The sequence below is a fragment of the Brachypodium distachyon genome, chromosome 3 (assembly GCF_000005505.3).
Source record: "Brachypodium distachyon strain Bd21 chromosome 3, Brachypodium_distachyon_v3.0, whole genome shotgun sequence".
Lineage (NCBI taxonomy): Eukaryota > Viridiplantae > Streptophyta > Magnoliopsida > Poales > Poaceae > Brachypodium > Brachypodium distachyon.
Window position 1 is genome coordinate 51,140,873 of NC_016133.3, and position 15,388 is coordinate 51,156,260.

At 45.6% G+C, this 15,388-nt stretch overlaps 3 protein-coding genes and 1 long non-coding RNA gene across 9 annotated transcripts; 3 read left to right on the forward strand and 1 right to left on the reverse strand.

The window, feature by feature from the left end:
• The first annotated feature begins 520 nt into the window (after nucleotides 1-520).
• Nucleotides 521-2,346, forward strand: LOC100829110 (B-box zinc finger protein 20). The gene is made up of 3 exons (XM_003572711.4): nucleotides 521-862; nucleotides 997-1,386; nucleotides 1,796-2,346. The coding sequence occupies exons 1-3, from the start codon at nucleotides 659-661 to the stop codon at nucleotides 1,985-1,987; spliced, it is 786 nt and encodes a 261-aa protein (XP_003572759.1). The 5' UTR covers nucleotides 521-658; the 3' UTR covers nucleotides 1,988-2,346.
• Nucleotides 2,347-3,729: 1,383 nt separating this feature from the next.
• On the forward strand, nucleotides 3,730-6,313 carry LOC100835637 (monothiol glutaredoxin-S6). Its single transcript, XM_003569934.4, has 4 exons — nucleotides 3,730-4,014; nucleotides 5,625-5,698; nucleotides 5,806-5,904; nucleotides 5,997-6,313. The coding sequence occupies exons 1-4, from the start codon at nucleotides 3,872-3,874 to the stop codon at nucleotides 6,065-6,067; spliced, it is 387 nt and encodes a 128-aa protein (XP_003569982.1). The 5' UTR covers nucleotides 3,730-3,871; the 3' UTR covers nucleotides 6,068-6,313.
• A 41-nt stretch (nucleotides 6,314-6,354) lies between these two features.
• On the reverse strand, nucleotides 6,355-10,648 carry LOC100835945 (aldehyde dehydrogenase family 3 member F1). 2 transcript variants are annotated; one of them, XM_003569935.4, is made up of 10 exons: nucleotides 10,356-10,648; nucleotides 10,159-10,227; nucleotides 9,962-10,058; nucleotides 8,170-8,376; nucleotides 7,926-8,050; nucleotides 7,694-7,798; nucleotides 7,419-7,579; nucleotides 7,196-7,286; nucleotides 6,959-7,108; nucleotides 6,355-6,838 (listed from the first exon to the last, which is right to left on the reverse strand). In XM_003569935.4, exons 1-10 carry the CDS (start codon nucleotides 10,566-10,568, stop codon nucleotides 6,599-6,601), a joined length of 1,458 nt encoding a protein of 485 aa, XP_003569983.1. In that variant the 5' UTR covers nucleotides 10,569-10,648; the 3' UTR covers nucleotides 6,355-6,598. The 2 variants fall into 2 exon arrangements, with proteins under 2 accessions (XP_003569983.1, XP_024317610.1); XM_024461842.1 differs by having other exon boundaries at nucleotides 6,923-7,108.
• On the forward strand, nucleotides 9,107-14,823 carry LOC100829410. Of its 5 annotated transcripts, none has more exons than XR_002965173.1 (7): nucleotides 9,107-9,528; nucleotides 11,527-11,692; nucleotides 13,206-13,482; nucleotides 13,560-13,653; nucleotides 13,730-13,859; nucleotides 13,947-14,235; nucleotides 14,583-14,823. It is a non-coding gene; the product is annotated as an uncharacterized LOC100829410 (long non-coding RNA). The 5 variants fall into 5 exon arrangements; XR_002965175.1 differs by lacking the exon at nucleotides 9,107-9,528 and adding an exon at nucleotides 11,795-12,034 and having other exon boundaries at nucleotides 11,138-11,692; XR_001407129.2 differs by lacking the exon at nucleotides 9,107-9,528 and having other exon boundaries at nucleotides 11,142-11,692; nucleotides 13,947-14,028; nucleotides 14,110-14,235.
• Nucleotides 14,824-15,388: the final 565 nt, after the last annotated feature.

The following is a 15,388-nucleotide window of genomic DNA, read 5'->3' on the forward strand; positions in this document are numbered from 1 at the left end:
TATTCTTGTCGATGCTCTTAGGCCAACCTCACAAGCGACCCGTCACTATACAGCAATACACCAGGCGTCCAGGGCATATCATCGCAGGGTTCGCCAGAAATAGTAACCTTCTTTCGTTAGTCACAGAAACAGGAGTGGAATTCCTGCATGAAGCTACGGACGGCGCGGGTGGGGTTCTTTTCAATCAACAGACACCACTTTTGCTGTCAAAACCACCACGAAAAGATCCACCCGAACTCTGCTGGCACACGTACGCAAAAAGGGCACCGCGTGGAAGACAGGGGATAGCTAAAAGATCACGAAGAAACCAATATGAAAATCCACGGCCCCCACATGGCAAATTAACATGGCGCGGACTTCACCCGGTGGAGCGAGATCGAGACGCGGCGCCTAACACGCGTCAGGTCGGCACAGTGACGGACCTCGTCTGACTTTAATCGCCCGTGCTTAACGCACAAACCGCCTCGCGGCATCTCTCCTCAGGACGGTATATAAACCACAGGCCGCTATTCCCATCCCATCCATCTAGTAGCCGTGTACAGTTGCAACAGCAAGGCCATTGCCAGCCGAGACCATTGACCCGAGCTTAGCTTGAAGATAGAGCGAGGAAGGAAGGAAGGAAGGAAGGAAGAACATATATCGACCAGATCGATCGATCATGAAGGTGCAGTGCGACGTGTGCGCGGCCGATGCGGCCTCGGTGTTCTGCTGCGCCGACGAGGCCGCGCTGTGCGACGCCTGCGACCGCCGCGTGCACCGCGCCAACAAGCTCGCCGGGAAGCACCGCCGCTTCTCGCTCCTCAACGCGTCCCCGTCGGCCTCCTCTGCGTCGTCGCCGCCGCCGCTTTGCGACATCTGCCAGGTCAGTCGTCAGACAGCAGATAATCAATCAAGGATCTCTGAATGACCGCGACGAGTACTAGCAGCTTCTTGATATATACATAGCTTCTGGATAACCAATTGAGGATCGGTTTCTTGGTGTTTGGGTGGCTGCAGGAGAAGAGGGGCTTCTTGTTCTGCAAGGAGGACAGGGCGATCCTGTGCCGGGAGTGCGACGTGCCGGTGCACGCGGTGAGCGACCTCACCATGCGCCACACTCGCTTCCTCCTCACCGGCGTGCGGATCTCATCGGAGCCCGCCGCGTCCCCTGCGCCGCCGTCGGATCAGGAGGAGAACAACGCCGACTACTGCTGCAGCGGCGACAACGCGGCCACGAGCCACGGCTGTGGCAGCAGCACTAGCAGCAGCATCTCCGAGTACCTGACCAAGACTCTGCCCGGGTGGCACGTCGAGGACTTCCTGGTCGACGACGCCACCGCGGCCGCCGCCGCCGCTGCTTCGTCTTCTTCTACCGGCATCTCTGCACACGGATCCTACTCGTACCAGGTTGGTGCTGCTGATGATCCCCATTGGAGTATACCGGTAGTAGAGATCATTTGCTAGCTTGGGGAACCAAATTAAGCATTGGCCATTTTGTGGCACCTTGTCCTGGTCGAGAAACACGGCGTGTTCCGGTCACGTCTGCATCGCACACTACTGCACCCCAGTACAACCATTCCATTATGGGGTATGGTTTGTAGTTATACGCTCGTGTTCGCGGCTTGCAAATCGATCTGGTCCAGGGTGTGACGACAACATTTCTCAAGGCCCACCTAGATTCGCTAATCTGGACACGAGAAAAATTTAATCACTCTGCATCTTTGGCGTAGTTACGAAGTTAAAAGTAGCCAGAAAATGGTTGTAAAAACAAATAGTCTGTGACTAACTCGGTCTTTGGCAATGCCCGTTTGAGCAGGGAGAAACACGGAACAGTGGGATGCACGAAGCCGGCTACGCTTCCTGGATGGCGCAAGAGCGGCCGTTCTGCGACAGCGTCGACGTCGGCACGCTGGCCATGAGCAATCGGGAGAGGTGGGTGCCGCAGATGTACGCGGAGCCGGCCGGAAGCAAGAGATCCCGGACGTCCGCTGCCTACCCGTACTGGTGAAATTAAAGTGCACGTCGCCATACCCATACGTGACGTCCATGTTGTAGATCCACCGATCGGATGATATTACAAGACTGTAGCAGATGTTTGTTTCGGGCTTTACTGTGTTTTGAGCTTCTGGGCGTTCTTCGTTCCTCTGGATGTTTGGGAGCGATCGTGCTTTTTTGAGGAGCAGGAGAAAATCTCCGCGCCTTTATATCGTCCTTTGCTCGTTCCAAAGTGTTTTCTCCCCTTTCCACTCCATGAGTGGATTCAGTTGTTTGCACCTTCGATTTGATACAGCAGTTCAGCCCGTACGGAAACATGAATTGGGGTAACCTAGAATTTTCACAGGACAGAAAACAGATTATTATTTTTTCCTTCCAAGATACATCTGAAAGGGTGTATCATCCATTAGAGAAGGTGTAATGTACCCCTTTTTTTCAACTTCAAGAAAACTTCCATTACTCGGTCCCCATTCAAGCAGTTAGCACTTTCTCAAAGAAATCTCCTGACCAACAAACAACATTGACTCTCAATTTATGTTTTCTCTGACATGTGGGTCCTTCAAAGGGGGAGGACCCACATGTCAACGACCCCTAAGTTACTTGATGTATGTCAGAGGATTCATGCCACTTGGATTTCTACGGGAGGATTGAAATAGGGATTAGGCAGATATCAGTGGGATGCATTTTCACTGTTTTTTTTGTTACAAATGGTTGCACCCAAAATTCATAAAAGCCTGCAATTCGGTATGTGAACGAGAAGTAGGTACAAATTCAATGTGATGTCGTGAGAATAATTTGCAAAAAAATATTTTTTTAAAAACCGTCCGTCGATTTCAATAGAAGTAGCTAGATTTGAGAAGTCGATTAGGACTAATAAGTCATTTCTCAAACATATAAGAAATATTAAGAGGTGGCGAAAGGTTGCACCAAGCGAGAAATATTAAAGTTCAAATATTTTGTATTGTTACAAAATAATCTCCGTAGGTAAGGAAGCTAGTTTAATTAAATTTGATGCACCGATCGCGTGAAATTGTGCAAAGTGCTTTAGCTATAGTTTTGACCGCGAGAAAGATGCACATACCAAGACACCCTGCCGCTGCTGCACGCCTTCAGGCTGCATCTAGCTCCTAGCCCAATGGACTCGTATGTAGCGAGAAAAGCGCCGATACCGGCATTGGCACCAGAAGGCAAGAAGCAAAGCAACGAATCATGCATCCCCTCTGAAAAGAAGAAGAAGCAACGCATCATGTTTCCCTAAAAAAAAAACATGCCGGCATGCCCCAACATATACTCGGCTATCGGGCTGGTCTTTTCTAAAGCCCGGTTGCCTGGCGGGCTTGGCCCGGCTGCGCCTGGCCCAGCACCAAGTTAAACGGGCCGGGCTGGCCCCAAGACTGAGGCTTATGTTTTTTTTAGGATAACACATTTGGCCCATTTACCTTCTCAATTCTGGCCCAACCCACTATATTTTCTATTTTAGCCCACCATTTTTTTCTGTTTTGGCCTAGCCCACCTTATTTTCCATTTTTTTTTAATTTGGCCCAGCAGAACATATATTTTATTTTTCAGGGATCTGGCCCATGTGCCGAGGTGGGCCCGGGCTTGTACCGCGCTTGGGCCTGGAGGTTGTGTTCTCGGCCGGCCCGGCCCTTTATTTCGCCGGGTGAAGCCCGTTTATCCCGAGCCGGGCCGGCCCGGCCCGATAGCCACCTGTACCCCAACAACAAACAAAAAGGGGATAAAACTCATCGTGCAGAACGCCCCCGCCGCCGGACCCCACGTCTCCAGAAGGCTCGTCGGGTCTCTCTTTCTCTCTCTTCGGGCTCCGGAATCGGAACTCCGGCCTCCGGAGTCGGGCTCGGTCGAGGCACTGCCCGGAGCCCTCGAGCAAAGGGGGATGTCTCTAATTAGAATCGCCGTTTCTGTCTTCATCCTCCTCGCCGTGGTGGAATCGGCAGCGGCGACGCGCTCGCCGTCGGCCGACGTGCAGAACGCCATCTACTCCAACCGCATCACCATCTTCTCCAAATCCTACTGCCCGTAAGCCCTCCCAAACACCGAATTTATGCAACTCCTTTTGCTTGTTTTGGCTGGTGATTTGCGCGCGCGCGCGAATCAGCGGCGGAGTTGATGCGTCATCGTTGAGATCCCAGATATTTGGTGAGCTGTTATTCTTGCCGCACACAAGGAAAAACGCTTTTGAATGCCGTGAGTGGGGGAGTTTTTTGCTTATTAGATGACTTTAGGCGTCGTGGAACCACCGGCGATCGCAAATTTGCTGAATTAGGCTATTGTTACTTGCGAGCTGTGGCCACAGTGCTTTATTGGGTGGAAATTGGTCTGGTTATTTCGCTACAGCTGAAAATAGAAGGTGGAACTTTTCTATTTTGGAATAAGTGTTCATTTAGCTGTGGCCATGCCTTACTGCTATCCTAAAATGTGCTACTGTATTTACTTAATGTCTGCAGATCCTGCATTCTTGGCGATGTGATTTATGGTCCAACATGCTAGCCTATGCAAATGATCTACCGTATTGGCTGGCTTTAGTTAACTGTAACCCAAAAGATTCCTGGGTTGATATTTGTGCAAAACATACATATGCAGCCAACATGATGGGAATTGAATTTAACTTCACACCACGTAAATCTCCACCATGAGATATAAGAGATTGCATATGGATATGAAAAGTTATGAACAATAAATTCTGCTGGCCTAAGAAATTCGTTTTGTGATTTTCTTTTTCTCTCCACTAAAGGAGAGCTTGATTCTTTCAAATTTCTACTCACTATAGGTTCTGTAGAGAACTCTTACCTCTACAACTCCATCAAAATCCATGACACTGCAGGAAGGAAAATTATATCAGCATACCAATGTACCATATGACTGAGCTGTTATGGTCCATCATTTAGCAAATTAGTTGGCCTCTTACTTGGGTTAAATGAAAGAAAAAGAGATATGTAGTAAGCTTGCGTCTAGACAGGTGCACTAGAATAATTTTCCTAGGATGTATTGCAGTTGGGAGATAATTCTCGGAACAGGAAAACGTTGAATCTATGTTGTGTTCGTTCCTGGTAGCATTGCTGCAAGTTGTAAACAGGAAAACGTTGGATTTATGCTCTGTTCCTTCCTAATAGCATTGCAGCAAGTTGTCATTCTGTTGAAATGGGTAAGGTCACTTTTCTAGTGTCAACCATGTGATTTCAGCATATATGTCTCGGCTATCATTACAAATGATGCAACATCGATATGTTTCTTTTGATAAACTCGGGCTATTCATTTGGTCCATGGTTCCTTCCAATATTTCGAAAACACCGTTTGTTGGCCCTATAGATTAGAAACCTCAACATCGAGACAGTATTTGTATTTCTTTCAATGTGAAAAAGAGAAGACATTCATTCACAGAAGGTGAAAACGGAGTTTTCGTGGAATGTGGATGCTTGCATTTGTTTCTCAAATCCTCGAGGAGTTCTGAACTCCAAGAAACGAAATCAGTCTTGACTAATAAGATCTTCTATACCCCTTGAAGCTCCTATAATTTGAAACTCTTCTTATATGGTCTGATACTCTGATTACTTTTGGATTCCCTGTTAGTGTCACCACTCCCTGACTTCTAGTTATCAATTGATTCTCTTTACTCCTTTTCTTTCTAGGTACTGTATGCGTGCTAAGCGCATATTTCGAGATCTCAAAGAAAATCCTTATGTCGTTGAACTTGATCTCCGAGGTAATCATCCAGAATTCCAGCTCATGTAGAAGTAGAACTCAATTCAATTGTATTTGTCAAGCATTTTTTCAGCTACTAGTTAAATAATGTATGCATGCGACATGCAGAGGATGGCCAAGAAATTCAAAGTGTTCTTCTAGACCTAGTTGGGCGCAATACCGTGCCACAGGTGTTTGTGAATGGCCATCACGTTGGTGGTTCAGATGGTCAGTGTTCACACCTTCCAGCTGCCTTAATGTTTGTGTTAAGGTGCCACTAAACCTTCGATGAATATCAATAATTTTCATGCATACTGCAGATACAAAAGAGGCTCTTTCAAATGGACAGCTTCATAAACTTCTTGGTAAGAATCAGACCGAATCGGAGTGATGATCTCCAGTGAAGTGGTATTGTCAAAACCTTGTGAAAAATGTCTAACACGCGGCATTCCTTATGGGAGGAATGGGATAGTTGTATCTATGGGCATATGGACAGGATGTTGCATCTCATGCCATCTTTTTTTTTTTGCTTGGAAGTGTTGTGACAAAAGTCTGTCTGTGCTTGATTCTTTGATTGCTCAAGTGCATATACATTTTAACTGTTGTGCTAATTTTACAACTTGTTTGTGGTCATTAATGCTGGTCTTCTTCCTCAGTAGAAGTAGCTTGCTTTCAACGTTGATGAAATGATGACTGCAAATTTAGAGCAGAGGTTCCCGTTGAGAACAGTGCATGGATCGAAAAGTTTATTCATAAGGACGCACGCTAGTTCAAATGCTTAGGGATATATCCAGGGCGAAATGGCGAATACATTCATCTGCCGGTGTAGACAATGCGAATGGGCATCGTGCACAGAACGGTCGCTGCAGATCCTTCCCCTTCACCGGGCGATGTCTTCCTCGGTTCCTCCGGCTGGCACCGTTCACCTTCTTCTCAGGCCGAGCAGCGCGAGGAACAGCGACACATAGTCGTAGCGGAAGACATGCCGCAGCATCCCGAGCTTGCTGCCGTCCCATGGCGGGTATCTGAACATGAACTCTATCAGGAAGCTCCTCTTGAGAACCGCCTTCTTGTGGCTGAACATCTCAAACGAGTACTTGCCGTGGTACTGCCCAAAGCCGCTCTGCCCGATGCCGCCGAACGGGAGGCTCTCCAGCCCATACTAACAAACAGTGGTAAGACATGTCAGGAAATGGCGTCCCATGCATTTTCGTTTGCTGCAGAACAGTGCAGATCATCATCTTACTCTGTCAGACAGGCACGAGGGTGCGTACATATATACCTGAACAATAGCGTCGTTGAATGTGACGCTCCCAGACGATGTTTCCTTGATGATTCTTTCCTTGAGCTTCTCGTTCCCGGTGAAGGCGTAGATTGCGAGCGGCTTGGGCTTGGAGTTGACGAACTCGATGCTGTCTTCGATCTTCCTTACCTGTAAAACAGAAGCAGTACAAAGTTTTCTTCAGCTGTCGGTGTACCATCAAAGGCTGCTGCACCCGTCGTCGTCGTCGATGTGTACCGTGATAACCGGGAGGATAGGGCCGAATATCTCCTCCGTCATGATGTCGGAATCCAGTGGGGGATTCAGCAGAATGGTGGGCTCAACGATCCTGCACAATTGGAATCATGACAGAGGCATCAAGTTCAGTGTACAGGAATGCCCAATAATAATGAGTACAGTAGTAAGAAGCAACAGTAGAACAAGTGCAGTAGAATATGATAGGCGCTGTTCAGGAACTTACAAGGTCTTGGGATCCATGGCTCCGCCGTGCACAACGGAACGGGCCACCTTATGACTCTCCAGAAGGCTACCTAACCTACGGAACTGTTTCTCGTTCAGAATGCGCGCCATGTACTCTGGTTTCGTGAAGAATCGCTCCAGTGTTGATTTCAGCAGCTCGATCTTCAGAGAAGCAGCACACGCACGCGAGAGCATTATATATGTGTCAGATACGGGAAACAGTAGCCGACTAGCTAGGTCGTATGACGCAAAATAAAATCCAGAGTGAAACCAGACCAGAATCGGCGCAAACTGTTCCTCCACGAGTATGTAATCGATGGCTATGCAAGCTTGTCCGGCACAGGTAGACCATTTCGCTCCAGCTATGCGATTTACAGCGACCTGCGCAATAGGTAATGCAAGACCGAAAATAGGTGAAGAGCTGAGGACAAACTGACTATCCCTCTTGCAAAGAGGTCAAACTGGGTACCGTAGCAAAACGGAATAGAGGTGAAGAGCAGAGGACTACCTGACTATCCCTCTTGCTATCCAGCCAATCTACAATGCACGGGCATTTCGAGCCGAGTTCAAGCGCCACTGGGGTCAAGTGTTTTGCAGCTTTGGTCATGATCATGCGACCTACACGAGCACTCCCTGAACACCACCAACAAATTAATGGCTGAGTATACGGGCAAAAAACGGTCAGCCTATGAATCATTGGCCAGTATTCTCTTCAGAAACTTATAGGATCCAGAATTCCGGATGGAAGTTACCGGTGAATAGGACCTTGTCCCATCTGTGCTCCATGAGTTGCTCTCCAACTTCCGGTCCACCCTGGACGACCTTCACAGCCTCGGAGTCCAGGTACCTCGGTATGTTGGCAGCCAGGAACGCGGCGGTGGACGGCGCGAGCTCCGAGGGCTTCAGAACCACGGCGTTGCCAGCCGCTAGGGCACCGGAGACGGGCTCCAGAGCCAAGCCTGCATATATACAACACAAAACGGCGCACTATGAGCATTGTTGCACTGATCATGGAAATGCTCCTCGAGTAAATGACTCTTCAAGTTTACTCAACGAGGACAGGGTGTACTAAAAAGAAGTGGCGGGAGCTCAATGATGAATTTGCTATTCTATTTTTAGATTTCTCAGATTGGCATTCCTTCTTGTATTTTCTAACTGGATTCGAGTCTTCTCTTTCCTAGATTGTGAACTAAATTTGAGTTGTATCAAATCACTCAATTGTGTCGAGATGCTTTTCTAACTTCTTTTGTGCTGCCATGATTTAATTGGGAGGAATGTAACTAAATAGGGTGATAACGAGCAAGCTCGAGTCGCATAGCTCGGCCCGCTTAACTCATAAGATAACTCGTTAGGCTCGTTACACAAGTTGAAGTCATTTTGCCAACTAGTTCAAACTTCGACTCGACTCGTTAGGAACCGAGTAACATGTTGCTCGTTTAACTCATGAGTTTCAAGTATTCTTTCCATCCATTTACCTATGTACTCTCTAAAGAGGCCGGCCGTCGTACGTGATCTACCTGTCACAGAAGTGTGACCAGCCAATAATAATTAAGATTGGATGCATCCCTAAAAAAAGGACTGGATGCACAATTATTGCAGAAAAGAGAACTGCTCCACGCTGGAATCGAAAAGTTCGGTTAGCCCACATTTCGTACACGCACGACCTTTGGCCTTTGGCACGCGCATGTGATCCAGACTGGTAATTTGGGACGGCAAGCCATGCGTGCACGTGATGTGACCATACAGCTAGCCAACAGTAAAAAAAAAAACCATCCGTAACAGTGGGTTTTGATAATTTTGATAGGCAATTTGTGCTTGTTGCTAGTGCCGTTGGTGAGAATGGCCTGTCGAGGAAGGAGCAAGTAAGATCAGCAATCAACCAGCGAGCGCATCTAGTACGTGTGCCACGTTCCAAAATCTAGTGAGCCTACGAACGTGGCTATCTGCCTGTCTCCGAGGTCTGGCGTATGGCCATGAATGGCTCGATCCGTTTCGTTGGCAAGAAAGGGGGATCAAGACGCTGTGGCTCCTCGTGACTTGGACTTGGGAGGTTTGGCGCGAGCGCAACCGGCGCATGCATCATCGCCAACAGGACACTGCTGGTCTCTGAGGTAGATCCACTCCAATAAACGGCATTACTTTTCTTCTGTTTGTTCTCTCTTATCTGTGTACTTCACGTTTGCCTTTGCCAGGATGGTAGCATACTGATAATGAAATGTAAATACTGCTCCTGCCAGCTTGAGTACAAAACCAGATTTGCTGATACTGACATGTAAATACTGCTACCTGCTTAAGTTAATTACTATCACGAATCACGTACTGTACTAATGTAGATAAGAGAGAGATACTGCTAAAAAAATAGACAATACTCTATCCAGCATGCTTTTTGATCGATCTCATCCAACATGATGACTCGTATTAACAATTACTAGTACTCCACAGTTAGTTTGGCGTTAACTAAACATTCATTGCAAGATACTGAAAGAACTGAGGGAACTGGTCTATTGAAAGGAGCGTGTGCAGCAAAGAGGGCGAGTTTCACACCTAGTGGAAGATTCCAGCAGGAGAAAATTAGCACGACCCCGAGCGGCTCCGGCACTACCAGCGCCGTCGCCGGGAAAGAAACCAGCGGCGTTTGAGCCTGCACGCACCAAAGCAACAAGTTATACATAGCAAAACCTGCAGTCAATTAGGCTTTTTACAGAAACGGGATGCAGGCAGCTGTATCGCGAGGGGCTTGCCTTCTCGGGAGCCGCCCATTTCTGGAGGTTTTGCAGCGTGTTTTTGACGGACTTGACAAGAACCCCGACCTGAAGACGATCGACAACACGAATCAGGGAAGTTACACCGAGTAGAAATCTAACACGGGTAGATATTGAAGACCAACTGACATGAGTTTGCGTCGTTTCTCCACAAATTCACACGGGAACGTACGTACCTCGTCTCTGAAGGCTTCGGTGCGGTGTTTGCCGAGGTCGTGGTGGAGCACGTCCAAGATCTCCTCCTCCTTCTCGGTCAGGAGCCTGATGAGCCCCTTGAGCTGCGACTGCCTCCACGACAGGTCCCTGGTCCTGCCGCTCTTGTACACCTCTCCCAGGCTGCTCACGAGCTTGCCCAAGCCGAGCAGGGGCTTCTCTTCCATGGTTCCCATAGATGAAAAAGGGGCTCTGCGAGTCGCAACGACCGGGCGCCAAATATTAGCTAGGCTTGGCTTAAGGTGTGTGTATGAGGCGCGTGCGTGTGCGTCGTTAAATAGTGCACCAGACGGAGCGTGGCAGTACTGTACGTGCCGTGTGGTTCATCAGTGGAGTGAACGCGGCATAGGGACCGAAGTTACTCCATAGAAGATTTTCTTCAGTCATACATGCACACTGACTGGAGTAGTAGATCTATCTCTCTAGCACCAAATAACCACAACTGCAATGGTTAACAACATTGTTTTTTTCATGTTTAGTATCTATCGATCTATCTAACACCACAGTAAGTAGCAATTAATAGGGACATTAGGTGTACAAAATGGCAGCAAGTATGTAGGAGCACCTACACTATATATGGTTGTATGGGATGATATATCTATAAACGCTATAAAGTTGAAGCCCACTAACTGCAGTTAATTTAGCAAGCTCAACATGCAGCTTATCCACGTCATCGTTCCGTAATCCCATCTTCTAATCCCCCGACGTCAGCCTGCCCAGCCTGCCCGCTCGAACTGGCCGCCGCTTCAATTAGCCTGCCCGCTCAAATCATGCGCGATGTGCTAGGCCCTGCCGCTGTTGCACGCTGCAACCACCGAGCTCAATCCCCGCCGCCCACGGGCTCAGCCCCGGCCGCCGCGTCCCCGCCGCCCACGGGCTCAGCCCCGGCCGCCGCGGCGGGATGCAACCGCCGAGTTGAGTCCCCGCCGCCCACGAGCTCAGCCCCGGCCGCCACCGACCGTCGTCCCGCGGCCCCCGTCTCAGCCCCGACCGCAGCGTCCCCGCCGCCCACTGGCTCCTCCCCGACCGCCGCGTTCCCTAGCATTTAATTTTCATTTAACTTTTATGATGTTCGTATCAATATTACATGCTTGAATCGTATAGACAAAATGATATAATGATGTGTTCTTCCAGATATATGTCGGCCATGGGATCTCCTACAAAGTTTGGAGACATTACTGTAGGACGACAAAATTACAAAGTTTTTGGCCGGCTCATACGGCTATGGCATACAAAAAATAAATATGCCAAGACTGATGATTCTTTGCTCAGCATTGATGGAGTACTTCCTGCAGAAGATGTAAGTAACATCAATCCAATTTTTAGTTTTGCATATTCTGAGCTTGATTTCCTGAGTTTCTGCTGCCTCTGTTTTGCCTTCTTCAAATAAATTAACACACAGAGCTCCAAGACAAGACAAATAAATCTATCACCTTGAGACGGATTGGTAACTGTAACAACTGCATTTGATACGTACTGCTTTGATCAGTTATTTCTCTGAATATCAAAAGGAAAAGGAAATATATAACACCCCTGACTCCTGTGCCATCTCAAGATCCAAGCATCAGGTTTATTCGGTATAGGCCTTAGCAGTTTCCATATTCTGTTTTCTCTTTTCTGGACAGGAATTGGGTTCCTGGAGGTAACAATGCTATTCTCATTGTGTTTCTCTTTTCTGTTGCAAACTCACAACCGATAGTCCGATACAGATGATGTGAATTTTTATATGGTAAAAAATGCAGCAGTGGTTATTATTTTGGTGGACCATATGCTGTGCCATCGTTGTGGCCTTAATCAACAACACAGCTAATGTGCTCATGAATTCGTAGATATGTGCAATTCTATGGACAAGGGCTGCATTTTATGAATTTGGTGTGTATAGTGCATCAATATGAAACCATAGGTTGAATTGGAACAGTGACACTGTTGAGAATTGAAAAATGATAATGAGATGAGGTAATAACAAGGGAAACAACAAGCTACTATGGTCCCGGGTGGAGAAGAAATTACAGAGGCCTTAGTATTAGGAAACAGCCAAACATGGTTAGAACGATCCGAGTATATCGAAACTATTGGTTAAAATACTTCAAATATTAATCAACGTGGAAACTGCCGTATATACTATATACCAATATACTATGATGCATTTTCTTTACACTAGACTTATGGTTCGAGGTGCCATTTCTGTAACTTTGTTTCAGTGTAGGTCAAAATGCAAATTAAGATGCACACATGTCTACAGAGAAAAAAGAAAAAAGAAAAAAGAAAAAAAAAAGCTAAGTATTTGTACTCCAAACTAAATATGCTCAGCAGGTACTCTGAACTTGGAATTTGTTAACTTAAATGGTTAGATGAGGTCAACATATAAGGATTGCAGTAATATTGTCTTGCATTCTGAACCCCAATTAGGAGGTCTTAATTAAACATGTACAAGCCTTAGTTCCTGAAGTTCTAATACCAGTAACGATGGCCTAATGCTTTGCTACCACTATAATGTTGTACCTACCTTCTCCATTCATTTCAGAAAATATGTGTGCCATCTGCCATAGGCTATAGCTTATAAATCCAAGTACATATGCATCAAACAAATGCATGTAGATGTAAAGTATTAAGCTTACTCACTAAATTTTGTAATTAATTCCTAGCTTTTTTCCATGTAAAGTGTTAGCCTTCTCTTTAGAAAACTGAAAGTTTCGGGCTTATATCAATTTATGGTTTGTTGGCTGGATACTATGCAAAATGAAATGCTTTCAGGAAATTAAATTATTTTGAGGAAAAAATGAACTCAGAATAAAGTCATCGTACTATTGCAGGGTGCTATGGTACAAATAACCATACCCAACAAAGTTGAAAAACAATTTCGTCCACTGCTCTCTCTGGGTTATGTCTACATGTTGACAGATGTTAGTGCTGTTCATGCTACACACAAGAAATTCATTTACCACCGCCAAAGCTACATGCTTCAGTTTAAAACAAGCTCAAAGGTCCGTCTAATGCAATCGCGAGGAGCGAGTATTCCTCGATTTGCCTTTGATTTCTCACAGTTTGATCAGCTTCCGTCAAAAGACAATCAATCCAAACCCCTGCTAGGTATTGCTTAACAAACTTCCTGATAATATATCCTTTTCCAGCCAACAATCCAATTTCAACATGCTTTTTTCAAACAGATTTGATTGGAGTCATTAGCTACATTGGCCTATACGACTATGCTAGCCCAACGTCTCATTACAAGCTCAGGAAGATACATATCTGTAACCAAGAGTAAGTCTTTCCCTATGTAATTTTCACTTTTATTTATCTAAATACATAACTCATTGGCACTATTTTCTCTTTGTAGTGAACAAACACAGGAAATAAACCTTTGGGCGAGGATGGTGAAACATTTGACGAAAGCGTGGTCCTCTGCAAATCGGATGGGAAGATTGTTGTTTGTGTTTTTGCTGGCCTAACCGTTGGAAAGTATTTAGGTAAATTCCTAGGAAATTATGATTTCTATTACATTATAACTTTATTAGTTATAACCCGAGGCATCTCATGGAATTATTACTATACAGATAAACTCGAGGCCTCTTCAAGTTCAGCTACCAAAATATACATTGACATGGAAATACCAGAAGTTGAACAATATAACAAAAGGTCCATCGATACTTTTATTACAAATGGTTCACATTCTTTTCCATTAACTAACATGCAATCATGCATATGTCTGCTTTCAAGCTATCAATGGAAAGTTCTAGTTTTGAGCCAGCAACAGCCTCAAATTGCCCATGTGACTCCCTTAAAGCAGCAGGCAAACTCTACAAGCTGGAAGAAATATCTACCCTGCCAATTTCATCTTTCGAGGTGCCTTCTCCTTTTAATAGTTCTATATATAACTTCTGAAGGGTACGTTATCTACAATTTATCCATCTAAACTTACACAACCTCCTATTTCTGCACTTATTTTTTCCGTGCAATTGCAAATACAGTATTAGTACACCAGCACCAGTTCTTCCAAGGGAAAATATATTCAAACAGAATTCTGTACAGGAGAACATCACAGCCACTTCTGAAGGATATGTTATCTACAATTTATCCATCTAAACTTATACAAACTCCTATTTCTACACTTACAGCTAATTTTTTTCATAGTAAATTTACTTGCACACCCAGAAGCAGCGCAAAGAAATAACATGCATGTTCCTATACAGAACCGGAGAAAAGGCATCTTCAGATACCGGCAAGTGATGCCAGGTTTATAGGAGCATCAATAATGCCAAATGATCACTTCGTGGACACCAACTCACATCGTTAACAGACTTTGTTAGCTTTATGTTGTAACGCTGTTACTTTGGATATGTTTTAGCACAATGCTTTTGTTCTGTGACTGTTTGAGTAATAAAATGTTAGCCAAATTCTGAAGTGTTTTGGCACAATGCTTTTGTTCTGTAATTGTTTGAGTATTACAGTGTTTATCACATTCTTGCACTAATCATGGACTGATGTATTGTTCTTTAATATCCGCAGCAACGCGCGGGGTAACCACTAGTTTGAAAATATTTTCACTACAGCTAAATAGTTAGCCACCCCCATGAATTGATATTCTTAAAGGAAAGTTGTAAGATTTCACTCAACATGTCATATTTTTGCGTGGAGGCCCTTTCGACCAAAGGATTGAGCCCACCACTTCTAGCTTATGAATTGCATTGCCACACCACGTTTTCATATATTTTGAGTAAATTCTACTTTTAATCACTTTAAATGTGTTCAATTGGTGTTGACTATCGTATTTAAGATTTGACACAAATATACTCCGTGTAAAACTTTTATTTCACATATTTACCCAATTAGCCACTTTTTGTCTTTTTTTGCTTGGACCTGCCTGGCAGGCCGATATAGTTCTCCACTTTCCCCATGCCGCCACGCTAGATTACCTCTAAGAAAGGCGAAAGCACCAACATCATCTACCTAGACAACCTCTTTTGCAACATAGCGCAAGGATGTTATAGACAACACT